The following is a 17,463-nucleotide window of genomic DNA, read 5'->3' on the forward strand; positions in this document are numbered from 1 at the left end:
CGGACTTCTAAAGTTGTATATGACTATAAGTTACAATGTTTTATGTGCGAAGCACCTTCGGGGCTAGTCTTGTCGGCATCTTCAGTCGTACCGGCGTGTCATGTAGTAACGGTACAACATAAAGTTAACTTCATGTGATGACGTAATCCTATCATGGCACCATCACGACACAAGGTGGACGAAATCAGCGACGCAATTATGACGTGTTGATGACGTGGTGAAGCAGTTTTTATAGGGTCTCGGCTTGTCAGCGTCTTATGTCGTCACGTACTGTTCTGACGTACAGCCGGCCAAACTTTTATTTATCGAGCACATCAGCCAGTTTTTTTTTTTTGTATGTCAGCGTCATATATTAGAGCGAAGTTTCAAAAACATTGTTGTGAGCACATGTGCCTTGTGAGTATGAACATGTCCATATCGTTTTTCGAACTTGATTCAGTCATATAGAAAAGATATACATAGGAAAACTGCCGATGGTGCACGATAGTAAAGATTTGGTCAACTTTACGTCTCATGTCGTCACTTCTGTTCGTATCTAACTCTAGTGGCTAAGGTACTCGGCTGCTGACCCGCAGGTCGCGGGTTCAAATCCCGGCCGCGGTGGCTGCATTTCCGATGGAGGCGGAAATGTTGTAGGCCCATGTACTCAGATTTGGGTGCACGTTAAAGAACCCCAGGTGGTCGAAATTTCCGGAGCCCTCCACTACGGCGTCTCTCATAATCATATAGTGGTTTCGGGACGTTAAACCCCACGTATCAATCAATCTTCGTATCTAACCCGTTGCGCTGTCAAATATTCTACGATGAACACCCGCCAACTTGCCCTACCCGAGATGCTGCTTAAACACTTTTTCAAGTAACCATGGGATGAATTCACTAGAATAATTTGTCGCCTTACGAATTCAACGCTGCAAAATTTTAAGAATTCGTCCAGTAGGAGCGGAGTTACAAAGATTTGTCGCAGGCTGCAAACACCTTCTCTATTTTCTCGTTTCGATGAAAGCGCTAGAAACTAAACAAAAAGAAATGGCACGCGCAAAAAAAAACGTCACGCGTACCTCTGGACCTTGAGCACTGTTTTTTTTTTTTTCCTTTGAATACGTAGCTTTTCCAGTGTGATCGCACGCACACGCATGGACAAGTCGCAGCCTTTCGCAGCGATTCCTGCAATGACTGAGCGTGCTATGTTCAAATCAGCTAATGGCTCATAGATGGCCTTCTACGAGTGATTTTTGAGCGTCTACCGTCATTTGTCGAGAGAAGAGAAAGTTTGACTAAAAATTTGTTGTAAATTCTAATTGATTGATATGTGGGGTTTAACGTCCCAAAACCACCATATGATTATGAGAGACGCCGTAGTGGAGGGCTCCGGAAATTTCGACCACCTGGGGTTCTTTAACGTGCACCGAAATCTGAGTACACGGGCCCACAACATTTCCGCCTCCATCGGAAATGTATTGTAAATTCTAGGCCGCGTGCTGCGCTATATTATTTGGCTCGCGTGTTTTCGCGACCCCCTACTACCGATCGACAGCGTTTTCTGTCCATGCTCAAAAAAGTGTTTAAGAGCCTCTTTAAGGTGTCATTTTTCGCGTTAGAAGTAGGGTAGGAGCAAACAAAACCACGGGACTGTTTTATTATAAAGGTGTCACGTTCAAAATTCCAAAATACCAGCTAGATTATAACACCGATGAAAAATTCATTGTAATATGGCTTAGTTATTGAGCATAACTGCAGGAGAGCACTGAGAATGGCGTCAGCGAACAGCACGAGCTCTGTCGCGGTCAAACTTCGCGTCGTCGTCTTCGAAATTTACGAATTGCTTCTCCTCAATTACAACGCAAACAAAATATAATACAGAAGTATTAGGCAATTCGAGTAAACTGGACTTGAATGAATTAAATCTGTTGTACAAGAGAACTCAGACGAATTCAATGAGTTTGTGTTAGTCTGCGTACCGATTGAAAAGAAGGCGAAGTTTACCAAGCCATCTGGTGCAAAGAAAGCTTCCAAACTCATGTTAGACCTGTAAACCAAAACAATGGCACACTCTCGCAGCAATATATATCCACAGACATGGTACTGCTGGGTCATTCAAATTGAAAAAAAAAAAACGTCGTCCGCGACAGGACTCGAACCTGCAATCTTCTGATCCGAAGTCAGACGCCTTATCCATTAGGCCACGCGGACGCCCGCGGTTGGACTGCGCTATCTAATACATAATATGTTTCGTATGTATAGTCAAACTGACATTAGGTTTGGAGAGCCTCTGCCAATAAGACCGTAGTGCGGCAGCCGATCGCCTGTGCGACTAAAAATAATTTCTCTCACACACTCGCCAATGTTCAGCAAAGGCGAGACCACCGGAAGTCTTGCTCGGGACGTCATTCAAGAGTACGCGCCCATTGGTGCAGGCCTGTGCGTGCGCCTTTGAGGAGGAAATGCCGCGGCCTTCTTTAAGTTGTATCTAACTTTACACTCTAAAAATGGTCGAGTAAAGTGGGTGTCTTTTTCTCCCACTAGAATAATTGTCATCCGGCTTGCCTGCGCTTTTTTTTTTTTTGAAAACTCGGCGCTAGCCACTTTCTTATCAAAAATGCTATGTCAGGCTGATAACGCGCATGTCGTTCGTGACCTGAAAGTACCACGCGCGCGGCTATAACGCAAGGAAAGAAACGCAAGATAGATAACGATGAATGTCTTGGCACAAAAAAAAGGCCGATTTTACTCGATTAGTGGCACAATGTTTTAGGTGATAAGCACCTTCGGGTCTTGGCTTGTCGTTATCTTCTGTCATATCAGTGCGTCATATAGTAACGGTCCAACATGAAGTTAATTTCATGTGACGGTGTCATCCTATCGCGGCACCATGACGACACAAGGTCTACGAAATGTATGACGCAATCATGATTTGTCCATGACGTGCCGAAACAGCTTAGGGTTTCGGCGTGTCAACATCTTCTGTCGTCCCAGTGTATCGTGTAGTGACGGTCCATTCTAAAAACTGGTATGTACCACGAAAATCGGGCAGATCCCACTACTGCTCATTGGTGCACCAAAAATGAAGGAGACAACGCTTAGCCCAAGGAATACCCGATATCGTTATCGGAGCTGAAACACTGTTCCCTACATGGCATAGGGAACTGAAACCGGGTATGTACAGAACAAGAAAAGAAGAAGTAGTAGAAGAACCCTGCGTATATACCAGGTTTTTCTTCGGTGTAGCTGAAATACTTTTTCCTACACGCTTCGCGTGTAGGAAAAATGCTTTGAATAACGTGCACGTTATTCGAAGATCGCAGGTTCGGTTCCTGCCCACGGCAATTTATCTTTTCACCCACTTTTCTTTCTTCACATTTACCTAATAACCTCCCCTATACTTTCTGTGGCATTATTTTTGTTATATTTCATTAATATTGTCTCAAAACACGGAAAAACTAGCCCTTAAGTATCCACTTTTTTTCCTTATTCATTACCGAGGATCTCGTAAAGGCAGACTTGGTGCCTTTGGTTGTATACGAGCGACTATTGGTCAGCTGCCAGCTCATAATAAGTTCACATGCTACGTGACGCCGTACAGGCTCATGAAAGAGTGTGCCACACTAGCCGCCATGGCTACAGATGGCGCTGACTGACACTCCCACGTTTAAGTTCACATATATACCCAAAAAAGTGGCTGGGAGGATAGCCGCCATGGTATTCCAGTGGTAGAGCATCGAAAGCGTTATTCGAAGGTCGCAGCTTCGGTTCCTGCCCACGGCAAGTTATCTTTTCACCCACTTTTCTTTCTTTACACTTACCTTACAATTTGGTCTAATAACCTGCCCTATACTTTCCTTGGCATTATTGTCTGTTAGATTTCAGCAATATTGTCTCAAAACAAGGAATATATATATATATATATATATATATATATATATATATATATATATATATATATATATATATATATATATATATATATATATATATATATATATATATATATATATATATTGTGAGCATTATTTATGCGTCCCATCTTTTCATCTGTACATACTCATCATCACCAGTCAAGTTTAGGTTGTGGGGCTCATACTCGGGTCAATAAAGGAGAGTCTTGAGTGTACTCGACGCCATCTTACAAGTGGTGGAGAGTGCTGCCCGGTTCCTGCGTCCTCTCGCGTTCTCGGACACCCCAGCGTCTTCTAGAATACATCCCTGGAGCTCCGTTCAGGCCGCCGCTTAAACGACCTGGGTCCGGTAATGTCGCAAGCCGCCCAGTCCAGCGTGCCAGCTTCGCCACCGCTCCCACCGCCAAGAAACCCTTCTCACCTGGTCACCAGCCCTCAAAAGGATCCTCCGCTGTTCGCAGGACTTCCGGGTGAAGACGTTGAAGACTGGCTCGAGGAGTATGACCGCGTGAGTGTTATCAACAACTGGGTTGAGCCTGCAAAACTCACCCACGTGGCATTCTACTTGAGCGGCGTCGCAAAAACGTGGTTTTTCAACCACGCCACAGATTTTCCGACATGGCCCGCCTTTACACGTCAGCTCCGCCAAATTTTTGCCAACCCGTCAGTGCGCTCGGATATCGCCAAAAAGAGGCTTGTTGCACGTGTTCAACGCCCTGGCGAGTCTTACACTTCTTACATCGAAGATGTTCTAGCCCTTTGCCGCCGCATCGACAACGATATGGCGGAAAACGACCGTGTGCGCCACCTGCTAAAAGGAATTACGACTGTCGCTTTTAACACGCTTGTGGTGCAAAATCCCCAAACCGTAGCCGATGTTGTCGCTACCTGTCAGCGCCTTGAGGAGCTTCAGACCACTCGGGTACAACCTGATATGTCTGATCTGAGCTCAAGTCATGATACAACAGAGCTGCGTGCACTGATCCGCTGTATCATCCGCGAGGAACTTTATGCAAAGGCTTCACCTCGCCACCTTGACATTCGAACGACGCCACCTGCTACTAGTTTACGGGACGTCGTGAGGGAGGAACTGGCCTTGATGACTAGTACACCAGCTCCGAGTTCACATCCCATGCCCAGTTATGCTCACGTTGCTGCAACGACGCCTGCGCCCCACCAGAGCCTGGCCTCGATGACTGTCACACCTGTCCCGAGCTCATATCCTGTGGCCATGCCAACGTATGCTCAGGTTGCTGCTAGGACACCTGCACCCCAGCAAAGCCCAATGCAGCTACCAGCGCCCAAAGTGCATGGTTCGCTCAACTCACTCGCACCGCGACCATCTTCCCAGCCTTACAACGCCTGGCGCAGTTCGCGACCGACTTGCTTTTATTGCGGCATCCGTGGTCATATTTCAAGGTTTTGCCGACGCGGTCAGCAAGACGAACGACGAAGCTACGATAACCTTGAACGGGACGACTTCTACGCGACTGGCCCACCCTATCGTCGGCTGTATCCGAACAGCACACGTCGGTCGCCGTCTCCACAGAACTTTGACCCAGTTGGCAGTTCCCGGTTCTCACGTCGTCGCTCACCTTCACCGATGCGGCGTTCCTCTTCTCCTCTCCGACCTTCTACTTCAATTCCCGACCGCCAACTGGAAAACTGAACAGTGCAGCTTCGGGAGGGAAAGCTGCATCTTTCGAACTGCGTCAAACTCCTCCGGACCGCCCATCGAATGTTTTATTGGTGTATGTTGAAGGTATACAGACAGAGGCACTGGTGGACACAGGCGCATCACTTTCCGTAATTCGTGCAGACTTTTGTACCCGCTTGAAGAAAGTTAGGACGCCCTACGATGGCCCTCCCCTTCGTTGCGCAGATGGAGTCCCTATTCAGCCTTCAAGTGTTTGCACAGTCCGCGTTTTCATAGATGGCATCCTTCACCACATTCAGTTTCTTGTACTTCCTTTGTGCACTCACACAGTAATTTTAGGATGGGACTTCCTTTCTTCGGCATCAGCTTTCATATCGTGTCGTCAGCGAGTCATTCAAATGTCAGCTACTGAGAGTTCATCGGAGGTCGATCCATACAGCTTCCGTTTCGTTGCTGCCACTGATTGTTTCATTTCGCCAGGAGATGAACAACTTCTAACGATCGCTTCGGATACTATAGTTAATGGTGACGTGTTCATAGCTCCATCAGTTCGCTCCAAACCTGCAGGGCTTACCATAGCACCCGGCCTTGTGCGGTTTAACGACGGTAAAGCATTGGTCACCGCCTTGAATCCAACTTCTTCGCCAGTGATGCTGCCCCAGGGCACTGCTGTGAGCTGCTTCGCTGACAGTGAGCCCTTTTCGCTGGTTCCCCTTCACGCAGAATCACCGCCTTTGTCTGCTACTACTGATATCAAGGCTACCACTGTTACCTTAAATGACACCATAAGTCCTCACCTCACTGCCGAGCAAAAGAGAGACCTCTTAGACCTTCTCCAAAAGCACAGCCTTTCGTTTGATGTACATTGCAAAGTTCTGGGCCGCACCTCCGTTGCAGAGCACAGCATCGAAACCGAAGGCAGCTCCATTGTACGCCGCCGCCCATACCGTCTCTCTTCGGCAGAACGGCAAATCATTGAGGAGAACGTCGCCGACATGCTCAAACGGGATATTATTCGACCTTCATCCAGCTCCTGGTCGTCTCCTGTGGTGTTGGTCCGGAAAAAGGATGGCTCTGTCCGCTTTTGTGTTGATTACAGAGCGCTCAATAAGATCACGAAAAAAGACGTATATCCGTTGCCACGCATAGATGATGCCCTGGACTCCCTACAAGGCGCAGAATATTTCTCCAGCCTCGACCTCCGATGCGGATATTGGCAAATACCTATGCGCGAAGCCGACAAGGAGAAAACAGCGTTTGCGACGCCTGACGGGCTTTACGAATTTAACGTCATGCCCTTTGGCTTATGCAACGCTCCAGCAACATTCGAGCGCATGATAGATACCGTCTTACGTGGTCTCAAATGGAAAACCTGTTTATGTTATTTAGACGACATCGTCATTTATTCATCTACTTTTTCTCAGCACCTTAAGCGATTGGACGAAGTTCTAACGTGCATTTCGAACGCTGGCCTACAGCTCAATACAAAAAAGTGCCACTTCGCCAGCACAAGCATCAAAGTATTGGGTCACCTTGTGAGCAAAGACGGCGTTCGACCCGACCCCGACAAGGTTGCTGCCGTAATTAGTTTTCCATGTCCGCGCAATCAAAAACAATTGCGAAGTTTCATGGGCCTGGCGTCTTACTTCCGCCGCTTCATCCGTCACTTTGCTGCCATTGCGGGGCCGTTACACAAGCTTCTGACGTCAGGGACGGATTTCACGTGGACTGACGAGTGCGAGTGTGCTTTCCAAGCCCTTAAGCGTGCTTTGACATCAGACCCCGTCCTCCGTCACTTCGATGAGAGTGCACCCACTTTCCTGCACACAGATGCCAGCGGCCACGGAATCGGTGCTGTCCTCCTCCAGTGCGACGACACTTCACGTGAGAGAGTAGTTGCGTATGCCAGCCGCGCACTAACACCTGCAGAGCAGAACTACTCGATAACAGAGCAGGAATGTCTCGCTGTCGTTTGGGCCATCCAGAAATTTCGACCTTATCTGTATGGACGCCACTTCACTGTGGTTACCGACCACCATGCCCTATGCTGGTTGTCCTCGCTGAAGAATTTGTCTGGGCGCCTCGGTCGCTGGATATTGCGTTTGCAAGAGTACACTTTTGACGTTGTGTACAGATCCGGCAAACAGCATCAGGATGCTGACGCTCTCTCTCGCTGCCCTCTGCCACTTTCACCTCCAACCACGCATCCTGAATGCCCCTCAGGTGATCAAGCGGCTTCCTCTTCACTCACGTTATCACCCCTGGCAGTTGCTGGGTCGCTACCTTTAAACAACAGCGCCCAGTTTGCCGCGTACCAACGTGACGACCCCTACTGTAACCGCATCATCGGATACTTGAATGGTTCGCCTTCTCCACCTAATGCCAGACTACGTCGTCAGCTACGGCTGTTCAAGCTAGAGAACAATGTCCTGCAGCACTATACTTACAATGCGGATGGGCATCGGTGGGTGCCAGTACTTCCCCGCTCGCTGCGAAAACAAGTTCTCGAAGCATTGCACGACGAACCATCAGCTGGACACTTGGGATTTCAAAAGACCTACAACCGCGTTAGGAGCCGTTTCTTCTGGCCTGGTCTTTCTACCTTTGTGGCTAATTATATCGCTTCTTGCCCACTTTGTCAACGCCGGAAACGACCAACTTCAGCTCCTGCTGGCTTATTACAACCCATTCCATGTCCCGACACACCTTTTGCCGTTGTCGGAATAGACCTCGTCGGGCCACTTCCCGTAACGCCAGCGGGCCACCGCTGGAGCGTCACAGCCGTCGACCACCTCACACGATACGCGGAGACCGCTCCTCTACGCACTAGCTCCGCCTCAGACGTTGCCGCCTTCTTTTTAGAAGCCATTGTGTTGCGTCATGGTGCACCTCGCACGTTGTTGAGTGACCGAGGAAAGGCCTTCATATCGACAATTCTGGACGAAATTCTAAAAACTTGTGGCACAGTTCATAAGACCACATCCGCTTACCACCCGCAGACAAATGGGCTGACAGAGCGATTCCACCGGACTCTAATCGACATGATATCCATGTACATCGGACCGAACCACGATAATTGGGACAATATCTTGCCGTTCGTAACATTTGCACACAACACCGCTGTTCAACGAACCACCGGGTATTCACCTTTCTTCCTCGTCTATGGTCGTGCGCCGACATTCACCATTGACGCCTCTTTCTTCAATACAATGACAAAAACGTCGACGACTACGCCAGAACATTTCGTCTCCAGGCTTGCTGAGGCCCGGCAACGTGCTCAACTCAACACGGAGGCCAGTCAACAAGACCGCAAGCAACGCTATGACAGCTTTCGTCGAGACGTCACCTTCCGTCCTGGAGATGAAGTACTACTTTGGACGCCTGTTCGCACACCCGGATTGTGTGAAAAGTTTCAGTCTCGCTTTCTAGGACCTTACGTTGTTTGTGAACGAACATCTCCTGTCAATTACCTTGTCACTCCCGTCGAGGGTTCCTCGGACCGTCGTTACCGTGCCTCCGAGATAGTCCACGTTTCACGTCTTAAACCCTTTGTGCGCCGTACCTTTCCCGCCTAAGTCTCGGCCGGGCCGGCCGCTCAAGTGCGCGGGGAAAATAAGTGTGAGCATTATTTATGCGTCCCATCTTTTCATCTGTACATACTCATCATCACCAGTCAAGTTTAGGTTGTGGGGCTCATACTCGGGTCAATAAAGGAGAGTCTTGAGCGTACTCGACGCCATCTTACAATATATATATATATATATATATATATATATATATATATATATATATATATATATACACGACATCTAACAGACCATAACATAATGCCAAGGAAGGTATAGGGGAAGTTATTAGGCCAAATGTAATGTAAATTATAAGAAAGAAAAGTGGGTGAAAAGATGAAAAGATAACTTGCCGTGGGCAGGATCCAAACCTGTGACCTTCGAATAACGCGTTCGATGCTCTACCACGACAGCTATCCCCCCAGCCACTTTATTGGGTATCTATGTCAATTTAAACGTCGGAGTGTCAGTCAGCGCCACTAGTAGCCATGGCGGCGAGTGTGGCACACTCTTTATGAGCCTGTTTGGCGTCACGTACCACGTGAACTTATTACTAACTGGCAGCTGATTAATAGTCCCTCGTATACAACCTAAGCGCATTCATTGCTTCGGCCTTCTGCCGAAACTTCTATCGTTTCTTTTTTTTTTTTCAACTTGGGAAAGCATATTGCAATCAACCATGTAAAGTAAACAGTTAATGAAGCCAAGTAAATTGCAGAAGGCGCTGTTATTAGTTTTTAATTAGACTGTAGAAACGCAGTACTATAATATTTTCTTAATTACATTTCTTTTTCCTAGCAGCGAAGTGAAAAGGGGTAGCCATCGCCATGAAATGTCGACAGAAACTCCTTCACTTATTACTGCAGAGCTCTTACGCTAGAGGTTTGCCGTTCGCGATATACAGACAATTATCATCATGACGAAGTGGCATACGTACGTTCTTCGTCTTCTTCTGCTTAGCCCTCATACGTACGCCGGCTTGTCCGGCGTAAGATGGAATAAATTTGATGAACAAGAGAACGACTACCGAGAGAGATAACAAAGCAAAGATAAAAGAGAAAGAAAGAGAAAGAGGAAGATAAATTCTTGGCGAAAAAAATATATGGCGAGACAGATTCGGATCCGCGTACCTACGACCCGAAGCAGAGCGTCCTGACCAGCCGTCTTCTATCCAGGCACGCTAGCAGAGCATTGCATAGCGCTGTATAGTGTATAGTGTAGTGGTGGGAAAGGGAAGTGAGTGTGAGGAAGACCTGATGTGAGTGCAAGAAGGAGAGATAGGAGAAGGGAAAAACGAGTACAGGGAGAAAAAGAGAGAGATACACACAAAGAAAAGGAAGAAATAGAGCAGGCGAGAGAACTACAGAGTGTGAGAGAGACATAAAAAGAAAGAGAAAAGGAAAAAAGACAGAAAGAAAGGCCCGACAGAGAAAGAAATAGACAAAAAAGAAACATATACAAACACAAAGATACAAAAGAAAGATATAAAAAAGAGAGAAAGCTAGCCAGGTCTGGTATAACATAGCATGAGTGGGAAAGAGAGAGGTGAGAGGGTAAAAGCCTCTTCAAGCCAGGACCGCCTAGGGGCCCATAAGCTCTGCTGTGACCCAGCCTTGCGCGACATTGGGGAACCTGTGCAAACCTTTCTTATCAATTATTAGATAAAGTAAAAATAAATGAAGGGGGATGGAAGAACACGGCAGTTAATGGACTCCAACGTTGATCAGCTGCTGTTAAGTGGCACGCATCTGTGCTCAGTTCAACAAACTTAATGCATTCGAGCAATTCCTTGTTGTTCAAATCTGTAAAAAGGAATTTCGAAATTTCTCCCCTGATGTCATGGTCTCGTTCAAAATTATTCTTCATGAGCGCATATGGTATGGCTAATTTAAGCATCATTCTGCAACTGGTCCTTGAAACAGCCTCGGTACAGCAGTTCGCGCGTGCAACTGAAACGTTCTTCTACTTCCTCGTGTAGATTAGGCAGGACATCTGTTGCAGTATGGAGGCATGTATGTTTTATGTACACGTACTCAGAACTTATATGTTATTTCATATGTTATACTCGGTCTAACATGCCAGATGCATGCATAGGTGAAAATACTCTGCGTCCGTTATACGATCCCGCTGTCCCTTTCACAAGGTGGACTGCGCGATGATTGAGACGTGATGCATGACCATCTAGCTATCAAACACCAGGTAGAAAAGCAATGTGTGCTACACCTGAACGTCAATTTTGGTACGTGTATGAATCACCTTTGCTGAGCCCGTGAATATAATGGGCGTTCGCATTTGCTTGAATGAAGGGCAACTAGTGAGTCCCATGAAAGAGCGACACGGAAAGGTTATACGGTCTTGCATTTTTACAGGATTCTCACATGCCTTTTGCGAAGTGGGAGTCAGCCAACTATTTCAAGTATACCCAACATTGTATACGAAATAAATCTTTCTCTGCAAGCTACTCTATTATTCGTCATATCGCTGTCATTTGTTGCATCAGCGTGTACACTCAGAACCTGCTGCTGCTTTAGCCACGATCATTACTCAAGTTGTAGTGCCTTGTGTGCTTTGACAAATAAGTGCAGAGAGCTAGGTCTCGTGACAAAAACTTTCCGGTTAGTACAATCGCATTGCGTTGCTTTACTTGTGGGGTGCAGTCTGAGGTGCAGTGCGGTGCAGTCTGAGAAACCCAGTGAGAAACACTATCATCACCGGTGTCGTGGACGATGGAACATGCCTACCGATTACGCCTACAGTAACATGACAGCTTTGCCGCAGCGCAGGCAGAACCACCCTCTACGTAGAAATGCTCTCACGTCGGGGGCAGCGTGGGCGTCTGACGTTTCGTCGCGTTCTCGATCTCCACAATCGGGCCATAGTTCTCTAGCTAAGATCTTTTCTGGCGCCGTGTCAAGCCCGATAAGTCCTGCCAGGAGTACTTTCGGCCGTCTACCTCGACGCGTCCAGTACAAGGAAACGCGAGATCTTACCCAGGTGGTTGCATCACCGGAAGTCATCGTTCGAAAATATTGCCCTGAATAAAACACATATTTACTCTACGACGTGCGCCATCGAGGCCGGGGACTTCTGTGTGTAAGTCAACGATGTGTTCGTCATCGAAAACAGGCACTTCTTGCAACCGTCTTTTTTTTCTTTTTTTATTGTACTCAAAGCTTCGCACACATGGTAGGTGTTCGCAGGGTGTGGAATCTCCGAAGCTTCTTCCCAGCAGCAGTTAGATATGAACAACCACCCTTCCGAAGAAATGCGAAACGAGAAGGCTTGTCTGTTATCTCTTGCAAAAAAATCTTCATTAAAGTGAGCTCTCGACTAGAGCGATGCGAACACTAGGATCATGTTCACACTGTATAACAATTTCATCAACCATTGTGCAGTAAGCTTTTCTACCTCTGCAATGCTAAACACATTGTCATAATCACTGGGGCCAAAGCTGACAGCAGCCACGATGTTCCCCGGTGCCAAAAGTTTTCGTAATATCGACAACGGCAGCGTTTCGACAAGCGCAGTTGTTTACACTTCCTGCCCACCTTCTACAGCGGGCATTCACATTGCGAGTGGTGTGACACAAGCACGATAATCGTCTCCTCGTTTCGTGCTCTTCGCCTTGTTGCGGTGAAATAATCAAACTACTAAACCGCCAAACTGAGTACGAAGCAGCGGCGGCGCTACACGAGCCGTACCGCCAGGGCCTATATCGCACCAGTATGAACGGTCGTGGTTCCGCGTTTACGGTCGTGGTCTAGAGCGTGCAGACATCGTTTTCCACTCCTCCGCGGCACCGGATGCAGGTCCCGTTGTGCGCGTACTGCGCGCACTTACCTTCTCGGGCGCCATCACTGCGCCAAGCGAAACGACCTTCTCAGGCCGGCGCGGCCAAAGACCGAGAGGCCGTGCACGAGGGGAGAGCCCCGCATACGTCAGGAACGTCGCGCGGGCGCCCGTGGAAGGTGTCTGAGCGGCATCTTAACGAGTGCAAGAGTCGCACGAGGAAGTTCACGACGCGCGGGGCTTCTCCGTTCGGAACAAAGGCTTCCTCATTGTCCCCGCCGGGGCGGGTCCTCTCGCCCTCCCCCCCCCCCCACCACCTCTCTCCGGCGTTCCTCCCGCCACTTGACTCTGGTGATGACTGCGGGCGGCTTCTTTGTCTCTGGGGTTTGCTTGCGCAAACTCGACCGGTGCCTTCTTCTTCTGGATCTCCTTTTTCGTGTGGCGGGCGTCGCGGGGCTGTTGCCGGAAACATCAGCGCAAATGTGCACCGCCGTCTCTGACACGTGGGAGGTGCCGCCGTCGCTCATCGCGTCGCCTAAGCTAATCGCGTCCCGTAACGGTCCTTCCCGCTAGCTGTCGCCGGATCCGTGCCGGACGGAAGATAGCAAAAGCTCAAGTGAGGCGCGCCTTGAGAATGCCGCTCGGCGCTGTGTCGCGGCGCGCGGCATAATTACGCGACGTATCGATTGTTTCTTTACTGGGACACTATCCATCCGCCCTTTTCCGCCCCGCGCTGCAGGTCTGTACTACACGGTGTGCTGACTTGTGCCGTTACTGCAACGCGACTGAGAGTTTCCATTACTGAGCCATTCTTTTCGTTCTTCACGTGTCGCTGTAGCCGGAGCAGGGAGACACGCGCTCAAGAACAAAAGCTGGACACCGAGAATGCCTCGGAGTGTTGCGCTGGAGGAATTACTCAATCTTTTTTTGGTGCTGTTACTGGCAGCGAGGCAATTTTGCTTCTCTAAAGATAGACCAGGAAAGCTCGCGGCCGGCTCTTTACACGGTCTATAGGCGAGAGGTGGCAAACAGTGGTGCGCGACGGCTGTCCCTCACGCTGTGCGACGCAATTTCGTAACTTGGTGCCATTGTTCTTCCTGTTGATTCGGTCGAATGAGCCCCGCGATGCATATGCGAACCAGTGCGTGAAGCGAGGACTTGACGAAGAACATAGAACACCGAAATAATTACTTCCTCGATACAAGAAAACGACGTTGTCCGAAATAAAAGATTGACGCCCATCCAGCTGGACAGCTTTGGTAAATAAAAAACAGTGTATAACACTATTAACCAGTCCTCAGACCACTGACGGCGATGGAGAAGACGTAGAGGAGAGTAGCGATATAATGGACTAGATCAATTCTTTTTCCGCATTTGTTTCCGTTCTGATATATCAAAATGAATATTTTATGATATCCAGTAACCTATCTTTCATCTCCGAATTCACTATAATTTTCCTTTTTTTTTCGAAAACACCACTGATTTTGTGGCATTAGCGCGAATGCACGCTCGACATGTATTACTCAGGGTTACTTGTAGTGGGTAAATCATCTAAGAATTGAGTATCACCTAATCATTGACCACATAGTGACTACAATCGACGTGTCGCAGCCAACTGCTGCCCAACAACAACTCATTTGGCTAACAAATATTGACATACTCTCATTATTTTGAGAACAGATAGGTAGGCTGAAAGGTCTCTTCCCTGTGTGTCTTCGTCCTTTGCTGCAGCATTACAAAGTGATAACAAGATGAATAGCCCTACATTGCTAACCATACTGGAGTGCAAGTTAGCTGATATAATTAATTAAGCCCAGTGACCACGACGTCAGGCTTTAATATGCCTTTGTGCAATTCATAGCGATACATTCCACCGTCTAAGCTAATTTCCCCCGAGTCAGTTAGCGACAACAGCGCCAAACAGTACTTCACGGCATTCATTTTTTTTTTTCTGCTGCACTGCCGCTGGGAGGCGGCCCTCACCAGCGACGATCTGGCCGACCAGCTTTGAGCCGTCCGACAAGCTGAAGATGCTGCCCGGGTGCAACGACTTCGAGCGGTCACCAGAGGCACCACCATCATAATTGACGGAGAGTGGGAAGGGGCAGGGGTTAATCCCCTCTTCCCCCACCTCGCCCGGTGAAAACTGCCGGACTTTAAATAAAGTTTATTCATTCATTCATGCAGCATGGAACGGAGCACACATGTGAGACTTTAGTTTATTTAGTTGCTTTACTGCCCGAAGTATGAATTCGAAAGACGAATGCCAAAGAAGAAAAAAGAGTTCAAATTCGGACAAGCTTTATCCTTAGAAAAACGTGACTCGAAGGATTGTATAGGAGTAAGTCATCTACAACAAAACATATCCTTAAAAGGCTTTTTTTCTCTAGACACTCTGTCAGGTAAGCATTTGTGATGTTGTTTACACCCTTTACGTATAAAAATATGACTCTTTGCTCTTTACTGAGGACTAAACTTGACAGTAAATATGCGTTAGGTTCTATAATTACTTACGTATATTTAGTGTCAATAATATATTATTCATCTGCTATGCCGAGGGCCCTTGATTTGATTTATTGATATGTGTGGTTTAACGTCCCTAAACCACCATATGGTTATGAAAGACGCCGTAGTGGAGGGCTTCAAAAATTTCGACCTCTGTGATTCTTTAAACCTGCGCACAAATCTGAGCACACCGGCCTGCAGAATTCTCGCCTCCATCGAAAATGCAGCCGCCGCAACCGGGATTCGATACCGTGACCTGCGGGTGAGCAGCCGAGTACCTTGGCCACTATAGACCACCACGATGGGGCCGCCGAGGACCCTTGAACGGTTACATAATGGCTACCACGCGTACAGATTATTCAGGTAACATCGTATGAATGAACGTCAAGAGTCATTGCGGCATCACTATCTACATTATTTTCAATGTAATTTCATGGACTTATTTACTTACTTAATTGCTACTTCACTGTTTCCCTCATTTGTTGTTGCCCAGAAAAATGGGGCTCACCCTAAATATTTTTTTTCAACTTTCTCTACAAACCAACAGGAATAAAACAGAACATAGCTAGGGAAAAACCAAGAATAAAATTTTCATCAGTCTCCTCGTTTTCCCTATTCTGAACCCGTGTACGACCTGCATGAGCGTAACTCACCTGCGAGCACGCATGGCGTGAGGCAGAGGAGCGCCAGCAGCAGTGTCCACCACCGCCGCCGGCATTTCCTGGTCATGCTGAGGGACCCTGAAAACAAGGATAAAAATAAGTCATTGAGCTCAATATTTGCAGCATTGTGCGAGTTTACGTGTAGTATATACGTATACTGCCATCTTTTGCAAGAGTATGAAAGCTGTTGTGACGTAAAACTTCAAGCTGTCTCTCTCTTTTTACGTCATGATCAAAGGCCTCCAAACACCCCAAAGTATAGGCAAAAATCGAAGCACACTGAATAATCGACCGTAATTCCAAAGAGGGGGAAGAAACCAAGGACTTGTTCCTTTGTTAGACACAACCTAAATAAACCGACAATGCAACCAAGGACAGTATTGGGGATATTATTTGTAGCGTTTGACTGTATACATATTGAATGGTACGGAATCGAATCGGACGAAAAAGCACATTTGCCACCGGCATGGAAAGAACCTACAACCTCCGGACAGCGCGAAGCCTGTAGGTTGAAGAGACAGGATAGAACCTGTCTCTTCTGCTCAATTTTTCATTCAGTGACTAACAAACATAGACGCATCATGCAGTCACGGCATGCTGGATGGCTCCGCCCACGGGTGCTGCCACAGTAAGCGTGGCCGGCATTCTTGTATACACTTAATAGTTTTATGAGCTACACGTTGATGCTCCGCCTTCTGGCTGCACAACGGGAGCATATACTTCGTAAAGAGTCATGACACCACACTTACGTCGGTGATTGATGACAGTCACATCAGGTCATGTTGAGGCAGACCATTCGATAAAGTCAAGTTTCATTAGCATTTCCCAATCTTGATTCTTTTTACTTATTGACATGATGTAAGGTTATTCCGGCGCACAAATAAGGCATCGACAACTAATTAGCTCTTAGAGCTAGCGAACATTGAGCATATACAGTCCGAAATTTGCAAGCATAACAAATGTGCAGCACTTAGAAAACACAACTTAGCATTAAAGTCAAGACATAGCATAAGAGTAAAAGCAACATATCTTCTAGCACCCAACAAAAACTTTTGTAGCGCGCTAACTACGAAACTTACCCGTATATACATATGTATTTACACGGTTAAGTGTTATCATTTGCGCACTGAAGAAGTTGTAGCTTCGGAAAGTATATGCATGGCCGCTGTATTGAGGCTTCAATATCACATTGTAATGAGACGGTGTGGGTGAAAAGAGGGGGGTTTCTTGCTGGTGCGAGCGAACAAAGATCGTGTCGGTGAAACAGAGAAGCGACCACCATGGCCACTTTATACGAAAATGTGGAAAGTCGTGGCGCGCGGGCGACGCGTTTGTGCACGTCGACCATCGAGTGCGCAGAGGAAAGAACACGCTGTTGCGCCTTTGTGTAG

The 17,463-nt window shown here is 47.5% G+C and overlaps 1 protein-coding gene and 1 non-coding gene across 3 annotated transcripts in view; both read right to left on the reverse strand.

Annotated features, from left to right (window-relative positions):
• The window catches only part of Cad99C (cadherin 99C), a 227,029-nt gene that overhangs the window by 57,868 nt on the left and 151,698 nt on the right, over positions 1–17,463 (reverse strand). For both annotated transcript variants that reach the window (XM_075879866.1, XM_037413475.2), the window contains one exon: positions 16,064–16,150. In XM_075879866.1, coding sequence (XP_075735981.1) covers positions 16,064–16,139 — 76 coding nt within the window. In that variant the 5' untranslated portion in view covers positions 16,140–16,150. The remainder of the gene's footprint in view (positions 1–16,063; positions 16,151–17,463) is intronic.
• Positions 2,118–2,190, reverse strand: TRNAR-UCG (transfer RNA arginine (anticodon UCG)). The gene has a single exon. It is a non-coding gene; the product is annotated as a tRNA-Arg (tRNA).

This window comes from Rhipicephalus microplus, chromosome X, assembly GCF_043290135.1.
Source record: "Rhipicephalus microplus isolate Deutch F79 chromosome X, USDA_Rmic, whole genome shotgun sequence".
In the NCBI taxonomy this organism is placed as follows: domain Eukaryota; kingdom Metazoa; phylum Arthropoda; class Arachnida; order Ixodida; family Ixodidae; genus Rhipicephalus; species Rhipicephalus microplus.